The sequence below is a fragment of the Sinocyclocheilus rhinocerous genome, unplaced genomic scaffold (genome assembly GCF_001515625.1).
Source record: "Sinocyclocheilus rhinocerous isolate Xijiao unplaced genomic scaffold, SAMN03320098_v1.1 scaffold1053, whole genome shotgun sequence".
Taxonomy (NCBI): domain Eukaryota; kingdom Metazoa; phylum Chordata; class Actinopteri; order Cypriniformes; family Cyprinidae; genus Sinocyclocheilus; species Sinocyclocheilus rhinocerous.
In genome coordinates, this window is record NW_015638958.1 from 166089 (window position 1) to 187192 (window position 21104).

The 21104-nt window shown below is 37.0% G+C and overlaps 1 protein-coding gene across 2 annotated transcripts in view; it reads left to right on the forward strand.

Annotated features, from left to right (window-relative positions):
* LOC107750325 (serine/threonine-protein phosphatase 2A 55 kDa regulatory subunit B beta isoform-like) overlaps positions 1–21104 on the forward strand; it is a 52747-nt gene that overhangs the window by 20935 nt on the left and 10708 nt on the right. Inside the window, exon 1 of one of the 2 annotated variants that reach the window (XM_016565667.1) lies at positions 4723–5175. The exons of the other annotated variant lie outside the window; for it this stretch is intronic. Within the exon in view, the coding sequence (XP_016421153.1) occupies positions 5106–5175 (70 nt within the window). The 5' untranslated portion in view covers positions 4723–5105. Of the gene's footprint in view, positions 1–4722; positions 5176–21104 lie in introns of those variants that run through there. 2 annotated transcript variants of the gene reach the window in all.

Here is a 21104-nt window from a genome sequence, read left to right on the forward strand (position 1 = left end):
TTACTTTCCTGTTTAATATGGTGAAGTCTCTTCAAAACCATCTGTATTGTATAAAGTGGTATAAAAATAAATGTGACTTGACTTCGTTTTTTTTTTTTTTTTCTGAAAAAGCCTTTGATTTAGTCCTACTCATTGATTTTGATAAACTAATCAGAGCCCACAAATAATCTTGAATCATTTCTGCAGGATGCACGATTGAGGATTAAGGATCAATAGCGATGTATTGATTAACCATTGTGAAATTACTATGACTGTTCTCTGTTACGAATTCAGTGATTGGTCTGTAGCGCTGCAGGCATTCAAGGACCCGCATCCTCAGGCCAACACAATTACTGCACATCAGTGCGAGCAATTGGCCATAAAGATATCACAGCATTGTAATTATCTTCATGTTTTGTGTTGTAGCCTTGATGCACACCATTGCATGGGCTAAGCTGCAGGAGAAAGCCCCAGGCCTTGATTGCTTTAAATAGCTGTTCATACATCTCTGCGAGACCAAAGGTTTTCCACAGGCACAGAAAGTTCATTTCTGAGAGAACATTTATTGATCTTATCATATCTGATACTACTGTTTTAACTGTGACATGCGATTCAGGAAGCAAAGACCAAAACTGACATAATTGCCATTTGTAACTTGAATGTGCAAGGCTTCCGATGTCTTCCGCATCCAGTTATTTTACCCGTACAAAAACTAAATGTTATGCCGTTGTCACGTGTATGTTCCTGTTTGCCCTTATTTGGTTCTTCCTGTGTCCTGTCCTTATTGGTTATTATTTGAGTCCAGGTGTTCCCCGTTAAAAAACCCCGTTAAAGTGTTTTGTTTTCCCATTAGTTTCTCCCCGCTCAGATGGAGGAACGAGCGAGGTTAATCTCTGTAGCTCAGGCGAACCCCGACCCGATCGTCTACGCGAGGGCGTTCGTGCCGCTCGCCCTCGCCAGCTCCCTCGAGGGGGAAACCCTCATGATGCTGTTCCGGATCGGGATTACTTACCATCACCCCGCGGAGCTCCCATACACCACCAACCTCGACTGGAAGGAGGCAGTCATCCGGTGTCTGGAGAGCCCCCGATCCGGGACCCCTCCGCAGGCCGTTCCTCTGTCAAGCCTGCCGGCCGTGGCCGTTCCGAAGTCCCTGTGGCAAGCCCGCCGGCCATTTCTGTGGCAAGTCCGCTGGCCACTCCAAAGTCAAGCCCGTCGGTCGTGGCTCACTCCCGCCCAGAGCTCGCTCCAGTGTCGGCTCCAGCCCCAGAGCTCGCTCCAGTGTCGGCTCCAGCCCCAGAGCTCGCTCCAGTGTCGGCTCCAGCCCCAGAGCTCGCTCCAGTACCCGCTCCTCGAAAGCGCCTTGCTGTGCCCGCTCCTCCAGAGCTCTCTCCAGTGCCAGCACCTCGTAAGCGCTTCCTGTCTGCTTAATGTCTCCCATGTTCCCTGTATTCCGAGCGTTACCCTCATTAAACCTTTTTGATTTGTATTACTCCTCGTTGCCTCGCTCCTTCGTTCCTTCCTCCTCCGACAGCCGCATGATATTGCAAAATAATTTTTTCATATTAAATTATTTTAATGCATTGTCATAATTACAAACATACTGATACGTAGAACAAACAGTTCTAGTTCTACCATAGCAACTTATGAATTGGAAGTGTATCACATTAACTAAAAACAGCTCACTTCCATGTTGCAAAATAAAGTGGATATGCTTTTATATACTTTTGAAAGTATTTTTTACACTTTTCCATACAATAACAGTGGCCACATCTGTCAGGATCCAAAAGGGATAAACATACAGTAAAATTATTTTATTGAAAAGTTGTCCATACAAATGTGCAATCACATTTCAAATGTTATATTGCAAGTCTTTTGAAAAGTAGTTTTGTGTGATGAAAAAATGAAAAGTCATTATTGACTTCAAATATCAATATCAGTATGTTTATAATTATGACAATATGTGAATAACAACCTAAATTTTAATGTTCCTTTCATAAATCTATCATATGTTTTCATATTACTTGAAATATAGTACATGTCACATTATAGGTTCATATAGTTAACTAAAAGTAAAATTTAAACCATTAAAAAGTCATTACTTGAAATAAAATAAAAAAAATTAACTGAAATATCCAATAAAATATAAACACCTTTTTTAGCTTGTTTTTCATTTTAGTTGATGTACTAAAATAACTAAACTGAATAAAAATTAATACAAACTCTCTTTATATATATATATATATAACAAACTGTACAAAAACAACATAACTACAAATGCAACTACATTTGAGATTTTTCAATTAAAACAGAAATTTTTAAATAAAAACTGATTCAAAATGTAAATAAAAACTATAACAGTATTTTGATACTAAAACAACACTGATATGCACTACATTTTTGTATTTTGTCCTTTTAGAGCTTGACAGACATGGTCACTATGCCTTTGTTTGTATAGTAAACCGCTTTATGAAAAAGTAAAAAAATTCGCCACATAAAAAACAGCATACAGGTTTGCAACAAAGAGGGTGAGTAAATAATAAAATAATAACACAATCATTTTTAGCAGCACTGTTTCTTTAAGTCAGTGCTATACAGAGGAATGGAAAGTCAGAACGGCAAGACTTTAATTAAAGCACCACCACTGATCTTAAAGCAGACTGCTGATGCTGTTGGCAATGTGCAGCTCTCACTCTAATTATACTGTAAAACAGTGTGTCCCACTCGACTGTCTCCCTCTTTTTTTATTAATGCATCTCTGCATCTCTGTCTTTCCTTTCCCTTCATATCTCTCACCCCCTCGATCCCTCTGACTGACAGATAGCTGCTCTCCCTGTTGATCTTTAAAAGATGCCAACTGGAATTTGTCATCGTCCTGGTCCTCCCTCTCCCCTGACAGAAAATCATTGATTTTCGTCGCCCTGTTGGAATAATGATAAGGATTGTTGTCAGGGGAGAGGAACGGCATGTGGGTTTTGGGCTTAGATGCTTCAGATATGTTCAGTGAGGTGGAAAGGTTTGAAAATCACATGAAAACAGGTGCAATGCAATATGCCTGATTACAGCTCGTCCAGACATGCTGCACACATGCATTCTAATGGAAACTAATGGGTCATTAAGTGGAAAATGGCATGTGATGATGGACTATATTTATGAAATTGTCTGAAAGGACCAATAGACCGATTTTATCTGCAAATTGGCTTTAGGAATTAAATGCCTGATGCATTTAGGATCCTTGGCACATTTATTATGCCTATGTTTTGAATTTCAAAGCAGATCTGTTTTAGGCTAGCATCAGGTAGATTACAGTGGAAAATATGCTCAAAGACAGAATGAGAGTAGCAGGGGAAAGTCCCTGCAGAGTTTCATATTAAAATCAGCATGTAAATCAAATCTATCCAAAACGAACGAGCCAGCGGCTAGACTCTAATCGAATTAATCATCGTCTGGTCTGCACACTTAAGGAGTATGAGACCCTAAAGGGATCTGACTAGAATCCAGTGTGACAGATCCTCTGCGCACGTATCACTTATCCAAATCAAGAGGCTTGTTTTCACATTTCAAAACGAACTAGATTTGCATTTCCTCAAGGAAATATCAGTGACTGAAGAATAATGTTAAAAGTAACTGTTGAAAGCAAGGGAGAGAGCGAGAATAATAGTAAAATGCATAGTAAATGTATAGCCTATTCTGTCAATATCTATGGATTTCTATTTTCTTTAACATCAAAATTTTAACTTTAAATGCAGTGTATAGGCCTGTTTTAGATTCTGTAACTGCTCACCGTTACTTTTACATTCTGTTCTTTTTTTAACATCTTTTCCCCATCACTGGCTCATTTGAATTTTTCCTGCTGTGTGACAAATAATTTATTAAACTACAAAATTATTCCATGTAGTTTCTCGATTAAATGAGGCATTAAACTTGTGCATGCATAATACCTGTAAAAGAATCAGCGAAACACTTTAAAACAGTTTTAGATGGAGTATAGCTTGCCACATCACCGAATTTCAAGATTCCAAGACTCTCAAGTGGTCGATTCGACGTTTGAGGACATTTCTGTTGTTTAAGAAATTTTTGTAGTCATTTTAAAGAGACAGAAACGGCTCCAGTTCATCTCGCGCAACGTAAGTCGTTTTCGCAGATAGCAGCCTAGTGTCAGCTAACAGTAATTTGTCCTATAGACGTTTTAAACAAAACTATGCGTAATTTATATATTTAAGTTGTTAAAAAAAACTTTTTGTGATATTATAAATATTGACACGACTTACGTTTGTCAATGTACTGCCAATGCGCAATGTACTTATGCGCATGCGCCGTCTGTTCACGCGCGTCAGTCAAGACATCTTGCAGTTGTTAATGAAATGTTGTTTGTAAAACCTGTTAAAACGTATATATTTTGTGCAAAATAATATATATTAATATTGATTTTTCCTCGCTCTTCAATCAACTACTTCTAGGTTCGAGCTGAATTAACTGAATAAAACACACAAGGGAAACTTAATTCATGGTGCATTTCCGTTTCAGTGGCTGTAAAAAAATGCAACCACATTTAACATGACATTTGCGTAAATTTGTTCGCTGTCGATTGTATTGGCACGCGCTGTGATTTCAGCACTGGACAGCGCCTGTGTGAGGGAATGGGCAGAACTACTAGAAAGTACCCTATGAAAGTACATAACGGACCGTGTGTCCTCAGCAGAGAGAGAGAGAGAGAGAGAGAGAGAGAGAGAGAGAGAGCGCTTGACGCATAACCGCGCCTCCTCGGCTCAGAAGGTGGAAATCCTGCCCTAGTTTACCACGTTCAGCGCACTTCGTTTACCAGGGTACTAGGGTTCCTTACACCTCTTCGCATTCGTTCTCCATTCAGCCTTTCAAGACAGGAGATCTTCTAAACGGATTCGCTAGTGCACCTGTTTAAAAAGTGCTTCTCAAGTATGAATTGCTGAAGGATTTTTCTTGCCAGTCGAGCTCCAGCTGTATCACCCCGGGCATCAGATCATCCGTCACGTTCATGAGAGAGGCGACAGACACCGCGATGGATCCGCAAACCGCCTGCTGATGTTCAGGGTCCACGATGGATTCCTGCGTGTCTACTTCAACAATCCCATATAACGGAATCATAAATGGAGGAGGAGAGTGACAGCCGCAAAATTAACAACAGCTTCCTTCGGGACCACAACTATGCAACCGAAGGTATTTGGAAAATCGAATTGAATTCGATTCTCACTTATATTAATGACGGTGGGGGTGGGGGCTGCTCTTCAGGATCCCTCCTGTTTGTGAATGTGCATTGGGCGTTAGTGCTTGTTGGTGCATTGATGATTCTCAGACTTGGTGATCTGAAGTCTCACATTCATGCAGTGTGCATTGGGTCACTGGCATTATGTGAGGTGCATTGTGCAGATCACATGCTTTTGCAAGACACCTTGATAAAAGATGATTGTCATGTTTTTATAGGCTTAGGACTATATATAGATCTTGCATTAGCCTGAGCTCAGGTTTTAGGTGTTACTATGGGGCAGTGGCCATTGAGGTATGACGTTTGTACGAGTCAGATATGACTGGCATAACAGAACTGCAGACATTTTTTTTTGAGTGATTATTAAAAGGAAATTCAACACTACAGTTCAACAATGTCAGCATTAAAATAATCATTTAAAAAAACATTTAATATAAGATAAATAATCCTAAATCATAAATAATATGACTAAAAATTCCATACACTAGAAAATATGATCAATAAGTCATGTTAACATGTTTTTCCATTACTTTAACTCATCAAAATAATAACCAATAATAAAATAAAATAACCAATTTCAAACAATTTCATTTTTTTCAGTTGTACAAGATTCAACCCAGTTTTTAAAATCAATTTAATATAATTTGTTGAAATTACTTGTACATCAAGTTTGATTATACTTTAATTTCAATACTTTAAATTTAATTTGATTATATTTAAGACAGTCACTGTACTGAAGGTTTAAAGTTGAAGTAGAGGATTTGTTTTTAACAATGTATAACCAGGTTTACATTTGATGTTGCTTTTAAGTAAGTAAATATAATACTGTATTCATAATTCTAATCTTGGCACTGTTTAGCTTCTGTCAGTTCTCAGTTTTTGAAGAAGGTCATCATCAATTATTGTTAGGTTCTCAACTAATAATGCAAACCTGTACTATATTAGCAATGATACAGGGAGGTTATGGTCTGAAAAGTGAGGGTGTGTCTGAGAAGAGCTTTATAATATATAATATAATCTACAGTAACACTGTAAAATCAATGAAAGCAGCAACAGAGGGAGTTCAGCTAACCGACACTTAAAGAAGGCGGCTTTCACAGCGCACTGGAAGTTACGCACACTCAGAAGTTTCCATAAAGGTGTTTGTACATGCAATGACTCCATTTTCCAACCACGTTTAAAAATGCAGGTGCAGATACCCATGATAAAGCCTGGCGCATTTTATGCAAATACACTTCAGCGCAGGTTTCAGGTGAACAATCTCCTGGCATGTATGGAGTGTAGATCAGTGGAAAAGCAAGCTCTGGGTGTGGCAGCGGTGGGCATCTTTCTGGGCGGTAATTAATGGCTGTGGGAGGTTTTGCAAAACAGATCTAATGAGCAGAATCAATCTGTAGCCGTTGGACTCAAATGCCTCCTTGGTTTATGACCTGTCTTATGCCCACCCCGGCTTCTCTGTAAATCACACAGTAGCAGTGAAGCATTTGCTCACACACACAAACACACACACACACACACACCATAAGCCGCAGAGCATCTTTCACTGGCAAATTTGGCCCTCGATGTCTCTCAGCTAAGCATATTTATGATGCACATATAGTGTGGCTGACTGCATTCTGCTTGCATTCAGATTAGTACCTGCAATCATAAGCAGTTTAGGTTAATCATAAGCAATTTGCCATTTGTCTCACACAATATGTATGAATTAGGTTTTAAAATGCTGTCTCAAAGCATGCATTGCAGACATTACCATAAAGATCTGTTCTCTTTGCAGTATAGTGACATGTGGCTTCAGTGTTTTCAGTGTTGTTCTCAGATGTGTTGCTGCTTGTTTGAGGCAGTGTTGGGGGTAATATATTACAAGTAACGCAAGTTACGTAATACACAGAGTCAGTATTCCTCAAAATTAATAAAAATAATGCAACTCAGAATATGACGCAAACCTGCAATAATTAAATGTTAAACAACACAAATATCCTTTATGTATTTAATCCCATTCTATTAACCAATGTCTTTGCTTCTGACCTTCGATGATCCAGTTTAACCATACTAATAAGCAAAAATTACTCTAGACAAACATTTGTGTCTTTTTTTATTGCTGAAGTGTGTTGAAATGTCTTCTTCTGCATTCTACTGTACGGATGTAAATTTACTTTCCCTTCAGCCTGAGGCTTATTCATTTCACTTTTGGTGTGAAAAGGCTTTTATATTTGCCAAAAATATAACTTTTTTATTTTAAAAACAAACAAGCAAGCCCTGTCCAGATTTAAAAAGTAACGCAAAAGTAACGTAACACATTACTTTCCATAAAAAGTAACTAAGTAACGTAATTAGTTACTTTTTTATGGAGTAACGCAATATTGTAATGCATTACTTTTAAAAGTAACTTTCCCCAACACTGGTTTGAGGAAAGAGCTATTTGATGAATTTAATATCTGTTCCAATTACGCAAACTCACAGTTGTCGCATTAGACGTGCATGACTATGGGTACAAGACAGGATATAACTAAATATTCAAGAGTGGGAGGGGCTAAAGTTTCTTGCCATTGAAAAACTCATATAGATCAAGCATTATTCTGAGTAAATGAAAGGATGCTTCCACTATAATGATTGCATTCATATGCACATGAATATTAATTAGAATTTGATCGCATTCCAATTATGTGAGTGCCATTTAAACACCTATTCATTTAAATGTGATTCTGTAAGATTTTAGATTCAGACAGAAAAGTCAAGCATATTTTGAACTCTTCATCATTGCATACTTTTTGCAAATTGTTCTTGTGCTTTTCTATAAAGAACATAAATGAGAAGTTAGCTGGTCAAGTTACTAACCACAATTACAAAAACGCACGAGCGAACATCTGCAGTATTTTCAGAAAAGAATGTGCATATACTTATGACATATATACATAATATACAAAAATGTAAGTGTAAAATAAGTGCATGTAATGGCTGTTGGGATTTTTACACTGCTGGGTTCAAGTATTCCTCCTTTTATCACTGCACAACCCTTGCTATCATCTTTATTTCTGTCTTTCTTTAAAACAGCATTCGTTCAAAATATATTCGCCTATGGTTTTAAAATGCCAAAATGATGCACAAATTTAAGTGTTACAGTCTAGGTTGCTGTAGTCTAGACTGAATGAATGTATGTCGTTCACCCCGCCCCCTTACCGCATACCCATACTGCCTTGCTCACGTGATGCAGTAGATGATGGTGGTATTTCCCCACTGCAGACATCCTCAGAGGCGTAATTGAGGTCCAGGGTTACTCTCACTCTGTGTTTCTCTCCCGCAGGCTGTGGAGGCTGATAGACAGAGTTTAATAACACAGCACTATAACCCCTGTGTGCTTCGTCTATAGACACACATAGAAAATAGGCATCGGAGTTTAGAGTGGTTGGACTGCTCCATTGGGAGCACTTACACCAGAGACTAATGTGTGTTGATTCACGTTCCAGGCATGGTTTGATTTTGATTATCGAGTGCACTCTTTTCTGAAACAACCAATGCTATCTGCCCTATGACCCGACAACGTGACCTACCAAAGGACCTCTTCTTTTTCCCAATTTGTCTAATTTACTAAAGTGCCATGGCCGTAGTAATTGGATTTCGCAGGAGTAACTTTGTAGTCCCAGTAGTGGTTTGTTGGGTCCCAAACCTAATAAAGCCCTGACAGATAGGTGATAGAGGGGTGTTTCAGAAACACACAATATTGGCATCCCTTTTCTTAAGCTAAAGAGAAATATCAAATTATGCCATGAGGGCTCATAAAGACCTTTTAGGTATGGAGTTAATATTTCAGGAATGCAATAAAAACGCTGTTGAATCATGCATAGCTGACCTGGATATTAGTTTTTTAATAGCTTCTTGTATATTACGTCCAATCAAATTATATCCATGGGAGTCGTGTTCGCTCACACTTGGGGAACATTCACGCAATTCTCCCGCATTTCATTTGCACAGGGAATCCCGGCATTTCACGCCTTTCCTGTGCTGAAACACACGTGATAGACGTCTTCTCTTGTAGAATAAAACTCAGTGAAATAAATTAAATTTAGTTTCATTAGCATAACACAGATGCTTTCGGGTTGACAGCACTAATAGCTGGAGGATGGATGCGACCATGCTGAGACAGAGAAAGAGATTCGGTTTTTGTCTTCATTTGTGTTGCATGGGTGTAATTGACCAGAACGCTCCCCCTACATGCTTACACATCAGTCCATTCCACCACCCAAGCTACACAGCACACTAATGAATGAGAAAACACCCTGAAACACTGACAAGATCATCAATCGCTGCAAGCTCGGAAAGTAGCTGAGCTCTAAAACTCATAGGGAGAGAGAAAGATAAAATATTGCCTGGCAGAGAAAAAGCTTTGCGGTACTCCAATCTGCACTGCAGGGCTCGAAGCCAGCAGAACTTAGCCTGGATAGACAGTAATGGCCTCACGGTATTGCGCAGGCAGCTGGCCCGGGCTCAGTTACATTACTGCTTATGTAGGCACTAGTGCACTAAAAGGAGGAGATTGCAGCATCAAGATTTAAGGTTACCTCATTCTAAGCCAATCTGATTTTAGTCTAATATAGTCTAACCTCACCACAGTCTTACCTCATTCTTACCTCACCGCATTTTAATACAAGATTACCTCAGTGTTGAGGGTACATCAAATAACATGTGCATTGTTCACAGCAGACACTTTGAAGTCGCACACTAATAGTTTTGAAAAATATTGTTGTGGATTTAATGGAGAAGCACCGCTTTGAAGGCTGTAGTTGTGATGCTTGACCAGGAGTGCATGTACTTAAAGGGATAGTTCACCTGAAAATGAAAATTCTGTTATTAACCCTTTGACGCGTACGATCACACCGGTGTGATCAGTCTTGGCTGGTCCCTGAAGCGTACGATCACACCGGTGTGATTAGAACGTTCACTGCGTCACGTGATCAACTGCTGAATTCAAATCTGCTTCTACGCTTTGGCTGGCGCGGAGCCAGATCGGACGCGCTGAGCGCTTGTCATATTATCACAAATATTCAGTGTTTTCAACCATATAATGCTTATTTTAGGTTCCAGACATTTAAATACACATAAATACTAGCAAAACCATACATTTATAGTTTATAAAATACACGCCGATGTCTATGGAAACCGCAATAATGATCATTAGAAATATAATCTGACGACATGTTTTATTGATATCATATACACATAGTGTAGGTAACAATATCGATTACTCTATTCTTCTCCCAGTTCACCGGAGACTTACTTTAACGTGTTTCGGGAGAAAAGGATGAATTGCGTGTTGTAAATCCCTTACTCACCCTCATGTCGTTCCAAACCCTTAAGACCTTTGTTCATCTTATTTGTTATGAAATCCGAGAGCTTTCGTCTCAGACCCTGCATTGACAGCAATACAACATTTCAGTTGTATTGCTGTCAATGCAGGGTCTGAGAACTCATCAAAAATATATTAATTTGTGTTCCAAAGATGAATGAAGGTCTTACAGGTTCGGAATGACACGGGGGTGAGTAATTAATGACAGAATTTTCATTTTTGGGTGAACTAACCCTTTAAGGGGGTACTTGGATAAACCTAAGAAAGGTTCTTTATTGGTTCCATGAAGAACATCCATGGAACCTTTCCACTGAACAAAAGGCGTTTATAGTGGAAAACGGTTCTTTAGATTATTAAACTTTTTTATATATACTAAGAAAAAATGATTACTGAATGGTTCTTTATTGAACCTAAAAATGCTTCCTCTATGGCATCACTGTGAAAACACTTTTGGAATATTTATTTTCAAGCATGTATAAAACAAAATTAAAATAATGACTTAATAAAGATTCAGGGCTCTCAATAAATTAAATTAATCTCTTATAATCTCTGACATTTCTCTCTTCACAACAAACAATCTCCAAAACAATTGCCCTCAGAACCGTCAAAACAGGACAAACAAGCTCAAGTGTCTGATTTAAGAGAGAGGAAGCTACTTAGTGAGACTTTTCACCAACAACACTGTTTTATTTTAGAAAGTGAGTCATTGTAATTTTGACATTTTAATAATATTGGTCAATTAAATCTAGTATAACACATTAGAGCATGGCACTAGCAACACCAATGTCATGGGTTCGATTCCCAGGTAATGCACAAACCGATGAAATCACTTTGGATAAAAGTGTCCACCACATGCATAAATGTAAATGTATAATACCAGTACAGGATCACAGTTGCTGTTGAAGGATATTTTTGAACCTTAGGAGGCAGATATGACAAAACAATGTTGGGAAACACTGTGCTTTTAAGAAGGTGAATTTAGAGGCACTATTTATGTATTTGGTTTTACCATGCTGACAGTTTAACAGTTAGAAGCACACTGAAAACAGTTCATTCAGTCTGTAACCTCTTCTGCTTTAAAGTACCACAGCTGAAAATATACAAGCTGAAAACCTAAACAAAATCCACTAAATCCTCAATGCAATCTCCCCACACTATCATATATTTAATGAAGTTGTTGTGTGCTGAAATTGGTGGTGAACAGTATATATTTGCCATGCCTCAGTGAGGAAATTAAATGGTAAAAAAAAAAACTATAATCTTTATAACTTCTGCCTTGAGGGCATCTAATCCCATTTCCTTTTCTATGTGTTATCAAATCTTTGTTTCTACATTGTACCACGTGTTATTTTTTCCACAAACGGCTCATAGACCTCTCTGCTGCTGCCTTGTAATGTCCTTGTTTAAAATATCTGTGCAGTTCATCAGTAGGGAGGAGGCAGCATAGAGTGGCCCAGCAGGGGTGACCCTGCCACTCTAACCCCTACAACACAATTTACACCCCCATGCTCTCACATCAGGGATAATGACAGGCACCACCCCACACGGGCCTGCTGCTATTATTCAAGAGCCAGAGAGAGTGACAGACAGACAGACAGACAGACAGACGGCATCAGTAGTGGTTGCCAACACAAACGGCCCCAGGCTACACTTTAAGACTTTAATCATAAAGAGAAATATTTCTCCAACCCAAAGGGCCCCATTTATAATTCAGAGGGAAACAGTGAGGCACTAATGTTGTTCCCCGGCGTCAGGCTGACTGCAAGAGGAGGACAAACAGCGAGGGGCCGGTCGCATTAAACATTCAACTGCTGTCAAACTCAGATTGAGGTTTTTATTGAGGGATGTAGTCAATGAAACATGAGGAGAAATTTAAACTCATCAACTAAAGAATGACTTAGGCTTCATTTCAAGAAAAGTATCAATTAGGCTCTTAACAGTAGGATCAACATTCACATTCAAGCAAACACAATGGCTCTGTTTTAAAACCTAGTTGGCTAAATTGCTGTCTACTGCCTACATAGGCAGCTGCCTTCTAACTGAAATTGAACTTCTTAAATGACTGATTTGGAACACCCTACATAGGCAGCAATTATAACACATAAACGTGAGACTCGACTTACGTTGTATTACATTAGCATGTTGCTAAGCTAACAGCACAATATTTGAATGTGCCTAAAATATACAGCACACACAAATATTGGGTAAAATAATCATCTTTTCCTAGAATTTATTTAGATTTAACTTTTTATCAGTACTTATCAGTATAGAATGTATAAGCATAAAGCATAAATATAGTCAACATTTCTCCTGCTTTCTCCACCACTTTGACTAACTATGCAGAGTTCACTGCAAGTGATATAATGCAATTTACAGCTTGGCCAAAATAAATGCAGCTTGGCCAAAATGAGATCTCCTAAAAAGCAAAATATGATTGCTTCCTACCTTTTAGAATAGGCTTGCATCTAGGTACACGACCGTTTACAATTTCTGAAACAAATTAATAATTTTATTAAGCAAGGACAGATTATATTGATCAAAAAGATCATATAATGTTACAAAAAGATTTCTATTTCAAACAAATGCAGTTAGTTTGAACTTTCTATTCATCAAAAATCCTGAAAAATTATGGGTTCCACAAAAAATACTAAGCAGTAAATGCTAAATATAACTGTTTCTCTACATTAATAATAATAAGAAATGTTTTTTGAGCAGCAAATCAGCATATTAGAATGATTTCTATAGGTTCATGTGACACTGAAGACTGGAGTAATGATGCTGAAAATTCAGATTTGCCATCATGGGAATAAATTACATTTTAAAATATATGAACATAGAAAATATTTCATAATATGACTCTTTTTATTGTGTTTTTGATCAAATAAATGCAGCCTTGGTGAGACTTCTAGCTTTATATTTTACTATCCAAATGTACTTCTTTTTAGTATCCAGGCAATAGGGTGCACTAAATGTAAATGAGGTACTATAAACACACACACAGCCTGTCTCTTTTCTTGTGTTCTCTGTGGTGTCCTACAGCTTCAGTTCTCCACATCTGTAGTTAAATTATGTATTTGTTAATGATGTGTGAAATTCAAACCGGTTCCCCCCGCTCGAAGTTCAGCCCCCTACATGCGGCCTTTCTCTCTGCTCTTTCTCTCAGACACATGCACAACACATATTCACCCTCCCCTCCCATTCCCTGGAGGCCTGCACCACCTCTCTCTCCCATTTCCACAGGGCATTTTTCCAAGAAATAAGGTTAATTAGCTTTTTTTTTTTTGTCTCAGTCTCTCTCGCTATGCTGTGGTTGGATGCAGGCAGCGCCATGACTGTGACTGTGTGTATCAGAGAGTCACTGACATTGTTGTCGATCAGCAGGTGGTCAAGCTTATTATAACCAGCTCAAATCACACCCATGTCTGGTGAAATTGGCCCAGACCTGCATCATTCAGCAGCGGACCAAAGGCAAGTCTTTATTCCACTGTCTTTAAAACCACCAGACATTGACTTAAAGCAAGTCGATGGAGTCATCCATCGATACAATCCAGAGACGTTAACAAAACAGCAGGCGCTGTCTACCTCATGTTGTTTTGTTTGCTGTTCTGGCTGAAAAATATAGATTCATTGATCAACATGATTTGAATTTCATGCTGAAAAATCAAAAGAAAAAGAAGGAACATCAAAAGCTGCCTGTGTTTGCTCTCTGATATTAATTTAACAGTAAACCTAAGCTATTATGACTGTACAGTATATGATTCGTTTTCAAAACAGGACCCTGTTGGAATCATTCAACATAGCTTTTGGCCAGCAGTATAATATACAGTCTAAACAACAAGGCAGCAATGCATTGAGAGTGAACATGGGGAATTTTCTGGACACAGATCCATGAAAATTTAATTATAAAGACAGATCTGGGCACATTTGACCGGTCTCGCATGCAGTCTTTAATTTGCGGGGGAAGTTCTGTGTGTATGTTGTACAGTGTAGAAGAAATTTAAAGGAACAGTGCATCCAAAAATGAAAATTCGGTCATTGCTTTCTTACTCAACCTCACTGATGAGCAATCTTGCATGGTTTTTCTCCTTACATAAAGCCCAAAATGAAAGTGAATGATAATCTTCAGACTCAAAAATTACATAAAAGCATCCTAAATAAACACCACATGTGAATAAAAATGAGTGATTATATGAATGATCATTCATAAATATATTATTTAATTTATAAAAATACATACTTTGCTTTTATCCACACTACCATTTAAAAGTTTGGGATCTGTATAATTTTTATTGTTTTAAAATAAATCTCTTATGCTCAACAAAGTTGCATTTATTTGATCAAAGTAAAAACAGTAATATTGTGAAATATTATAATTCACATTAAATGTAATTATTCCTGTGAAGACAACACTGAATTTTGAGTCATTACTCCAGTATTCAGTATCACATGATCCTTCAGAATTCCTTGGAATGTTGTCCAATACAGGAGAAATCATAATTTGCTGCTCAAAAAAAAAAGTCCTATTATTATCAATCTATTATCAAATAATTAATTGTATTATCGTAATAATTTTTCTATCTATTATCTTAATAATTTTTCTAGAAATTTTGATAGAATGCTTAAACAGCATTTATTTGTGTGTATATATATATATATATATATACAGGTGCATCTCAATAAATTTGAATGTCGTGGAAAAGTTCATTTATTTCAGTAATTCAACTCAAATTGTGAAACTCGTGTATTAAATAAATTCAATGCACACAGACTGTTTAAGTCTTTGTTTGTGTTTAAGTCTTTGGTTCTTTTAATTGTGATGATTTTGGCTCACATTTAACAAAAACCCACCAATTCAACAAATTAGAATATGGTGACATGACAATCAGCTAATCAACTCAAAACACCCGCAAAGGTTTCCTGAGCCTTCAAAATGGTCTCTCAGTTTGGTTCACTAGGATACACAATCATGGGGAAGACTGCTGATATGCACCTGTACATATATATATATATATATATATATATATGTATATATACACATAAATTATCATTTGTGTAAGAAACCATATATTTGGCCTTTCCATTTTTGACGTCAAACCTAGTGTAACCTGCTGTCTACACATTTTTGTTTTGTACATATGTGGAGAATTAAGATGTTTTTCAGTAAATAATGACTTAAATGTGTCTATTTCTCTGTTTCTCTAAAATCTGTTGTGTGTGTGCATGTGTGAAATACTTTACTTTATGGTGATTTTTGAGTCTGATGTCATCCGTCCCCATTCAATTTTATTTTATAAAAAGAACAGCATGATCATCTCATATAAAGAAAGTCATATACAGTGGGTACGGAAAGTATTCAGACCCCCTTAAATGATTTTAGCAAATGGCTGCAATATAACAAAGAGTGAAAAATTTAAGGGGGTCTGAATACTTTCCGTACCCACTGTATATATTTTTGTAAGTTTACAAGATTTCACATCTAATTCAATTATTTTTTGTTACTCTTTGTGAAATGTAACTATTTTTGAGTGAGAAATCTTTCCAAACCAATTCTTAGTTAAAATTTTCAACATACATTGTTGACACATTTTTAATTCAGCAAGTGACCTGCATTTGCCATCTTTGATTATTTTGCTTCTATAATCAAAATTTGTGTATATATATTTAAATCTGTTGCCGTTAAATTAGTCAAAACAACAATATTAAAAAATTGTTGTTGATGTTAAAAAAATATACATACTGTGTACATTATACATACTGCTGAATTGGTAAGGGTAGTATGCTAATATGCCATTCCGAACATTATATTTTTGGTATTTCCCATGATGCCTTTGTGATGGGGAAGCCATGATCATACATGCTCAAGAGCTGCCGGAGTTGCTGGGATTAGACAGGTTGGCACGGTAACCCACTTTATGGCGTGTGAGTAATGAGAGCGTCTGCAAATTACAGCACGAGAGCAGAAGCACTCTGGGTATATGAGACCCTCACCTTTGACCCTGCTGTTGCATACATGGGTTTGTTAGGATAGGAAAATATTTGACCGAGTTACAACTATTGAAAATCTGGAATCTGAGGGTGCAAAAAAAATTTACGGTAGGAAATTTACAAAATATCTTCATAGAACATGATCTTTACTTAATATCCTAATGATTTTTGGCATAAAAGAAAAATCGATAATTTTGACCCATATAATGTTTTTTGGCTTTTGCTAAAAATATACCCAAGCGACTTAAGACTGGTTTTGTGGTCTAGGGTCACATATATCCCTATATACTACCCTAAAATATATATATATATTTTTTTGTGAGATTCACCCACACCCCTACTGTTCTTCTGAGTCACTGAAGTAAGTCAAATAAGGATATCAAATTGTGAACTACCCTTTTCCTGGATATTTCCTTGTCAAACAGTAACACGCAAGGGAACACTGGACTACAGGGCCTTGAAATTGCTTTTATAAAATCACTCTCTTTCTGAGTCAACAGATGCAATGATTATAGGACACCTCCACTCACACATTTCCCTTTCCTTCTCTGCTGTCCCGTTTATCCTTGAGTGTAAGATGAGGAATAACATGTCTGTAATTGAGCAAACTCATTAAAACATTGTCATCAGTTTTCTCCCTGTCTCAGACTGCAGTGTGCTAATGTGTTTATAATGAGAAAAGGCCTGCGTTATTGCCAAGCAGAGGGTCTACGGTCAGGTGCACCTCAACGATTGATGAAACATTGCTGCATCCAAGAGCTGCTTCTGTATCATCACCTTATGTGACATCCTACTCTTTTCAGGAAGCTTTCCTGAGACTTTTTAAAAGCCGTTCACTGTTGAGAAACAAAGGACAGAAAGATAATCAGTAAATGAATGTGCTGTGTGGTCATGACTGTAATGACTTTATTCTCTAACTCACCATCCCTCAAGAAGCAGGGGGTTTCATAGTCTTGTTCTGTGCACACAAAGATAAGAAATACAGTGTCCAGATCAATGGGCTTAGACATTGAAAATCTGCTTTATTCTGGCAAGGGAATGACAGATCAGGTAGTAAGGACATCGTTAAAATAGTCCATGTGACATCAGTGGTTCAACCGTAATGTTACGAAGCTACGAGAATACTTTGTGCGCAAAGAAAACAAAAATAATGACTTAATTCAACAATTTCTTCCCTCCTTCGATGCACGTTCGAAGCTCTTGGATTTCATCAAAAATATCTTCATTTGTGTTCCGAATATGAACGAAGGTCTTACAGGTTTGGAACGACGTGAGGGTTCATTTTTGTGTGAACTATCCCTTTAAGAGAAAACACATTTATGCAGTTAATACAATAGCAAGGCAACATTAAACTGTCCAATACAGGAGAAATAAATTGAAATGTATAAAATGTTATAATTATCTATCACAAAGAAAATAATTGTATATAATTGTATAATAAATAATAATGTTTATATAATGTCTAGATATTCTTATACTGTATGTTTATAATTTATTTATAATATTATAAAATACTAATAAAATGTTATTTTATAATAATTTATTTATAAATGTATTATGTTTATGTTTAAATAAATGCATATATTGTGTATAATGTATTAAAATATTTTACAAATATATAAACATATTTGTAATAATCATTCCCTATAATACAATATGATTAAAATGAAATTTCAAAAATGTAATTTAATTTTAGAAATACACAGAATTAAACATTATTGATTTTACATTAAAATCTAAAAAATTACACTAAAATTACATTGTCTCTCAGTAGTAGTATAGGAAAATAACAAGCATCACAATGTACAGTAGGAAAGAATGTGCTGCTGTGAACAAATCATCCTGTTCCTCCATCCTGCTATTTGTGACCATATTTCAGGACTGTGTATTTCAGGATTCAGTAGCCATGTTCAAAAATAACCTACATTTTCTCTGCCTCTCCCCCACTGTGCCATTGACCGGCATCAGACGCTGTAAAGCACACGTTCAGGCTGTTTAACATACGCAGCAAAGTCTTTCAGTCAAATGTAGCACAAGAGTAATGGAAGGGGTCTCCATGGCAACCACTTCCTCCCATTTTCAATTCAGCAAACAATAAATCCATTGAGGGTGTGTGGGTTCTCAAAAAAAAAAAAATTAAAGCAGGCTTTCCTACTTTGTTACATCTCAACCCCTTCGTCTTTCATAAGCGGATTCCACTAAAGACGCAACATCTACGAAAGCAAGTCTGTAGATTTCTACTGTAAGCAGAACAATACAGAATAATCAAGCAATGTGATCTGCTGTTTTGAGCTCACCACCCTTCAAACAAATGCATCTTTTTGAGGAAGATAAAAGAAGATTTCTTAAAGGTAGGAAACCCTCCTACAGATGCAGTTAGCCTAGAATCTAGAGGTTTGGGATGAATACAATCAGTCACAACATTTGTGGTGTTTTGATCCCTATTGCTCATTTTGTATCGTATGCCTGGAAAAGATGAAAGACTGTTTTTTGATTGATGAATTTGCTTCTCTTTCTCTGTGTACCAGCGTTATAATCAGTCTTTCTAGACTGATTTATTAGATGTCTCGAGCTAATCCTGTCATATGTAAATTGTGTGGCAGTTTCTGTCCTCAGTGGTGAATCCCGTGGATTTAGTGTTGAGCGTGAAGGATGCTGTGTATTTCTGTGTCAGATGATAATGAATGGAAGAAAATCATAGTCGGAGGAGGGGAGCGTCGACTCTCTCTGGAGGGGCAGAGAATTCGGAGCTGTTCATGCTGCGGGAATGGCAGCTCATGCTCTCTTTATCTGTTTAAGTGCACTGAATTTTTTTTTTCAACCTTCTGGTTTGATCCAGGGATCCCATAATGATTTTGAGGGATTATTTTATGTGTTTGTATGCACAAAAACTTCAGTTCTTTTCCTAAAGTCTCTTTTAACCTATTTTCTCACAAATGTGGGGCACTAGAACACCTCTCGTTCGATCGGTTATTGACAGCTAAGAGAGGCAGATTTTAAGCATGCGCATGCTTTTAACATATGCATGCAGATGGAGGACTAATTGCTGTTTTCCTGCAAATCACATGTTGTTTGACAAACAAATGCATTTATGGATTCTGCTGTGATTACTAGATTAAACAAAGCTTATTATTTATTGCGTTCTGGTATTGCAGAACAAAATGGCCCTGTCTGAATATTTCATAACACGTTCCCAACACTATCTTGTTATAAGAATAGTCTGGAGCAGACCTGAGAATAACTGTCCTATGAGTTAATATTCTTCTGGCAACATGCATTATTCCAATGTAAAATTAAAGAAATAGTTCACTGAAAACTCAGTTACTCACCTTAACACCTTTCCAAACCTGTATGACTTTCTTCTACGTATGAAGTTTAGCAGGATGTTCATGCTTGTCAGGGGTCATACAATAGCTTTGTGAAGAAAAAAGAAGAAGAAGATATTTAAGATTGATCATCTTTTCTTTCATTGCAACTTTCAGATGTCATTGGCATTCATGTCAAGTCAAGGCATGTCAAATGTGCACATAAGGTCTGATATCAGTGATGGCTAGGGCTGCAACTAACGATTATTTTGATCATCGATTAGTTGGTCGATTATTTTTCGATTAATCGGATTAAAAACAAACCATTTTCCTTTTTTTCTTTTATCGACAAAAACACACTATTCCACATTCTGCCCAATGTTCTTAAAACAAACGTTCCAACTGAATGCTATGAAAACATACAGTGCTTGACAATTTATTAGACCACCTGCCATAATAAAGAGAAAACACATTTTAGGAATTTAAATAAAAAAAATGTTATTGTCATTTATTTATAACCAAATACTTTTATTTATTCACATAACAAAAATGGCCTCCTATGCCCTTCATAGCTTGCGTTCTTGCTGGCATTGTTTAAGTACTTTTTGACTGTAATTGGGTATCTGCAAAAAAAAAAAAAAACCTATAAAGCTCTCTGCCTTTCTTTCATAGATAACAGCAATAATTATATTATAGCATTAGAAACAGCCTACTACTGTTACTAAAAAGCTTATGCATATTGGAGGACTAACCCATACACGATTTTATCGATTAGTTGTTGCAGCCCTAGTGATGGCAAACATTGTTTTTAATTTTTAATGTCTTGTAAACAAATGCAACAGACCAAATGTGAACACATGCATATTTTGAGTGTTGTTCTCTGAATGTAGGCACACAGCATGCAATATCTGACTAGACTTATAATTACCTGCCACTGGAGTGTGGGTTTGGTTGTATACATAAACTTATTACACAGTTGTCTTACCTAATTCTGATTGAGCAAGCATTCTGTGGTTAAATATTTGGTCACACTTTATTTTAAAGGGGTCATATAATGCTACATGCACTTTTACAAGTTGTTTGAACTGAAATGTGTGTTGGCAGTGTGTACACAACCACCCTAAAATGATAAAAATCCACCCAGGATTACGTTTGTTTTTTGAAGGGAATGCACCCCCGATCTACATAAATGCTTCTATGTTCACGCGAATCATTCGTGATCCAGCTTCACCTACAGAAGAAGTGAGTGTAA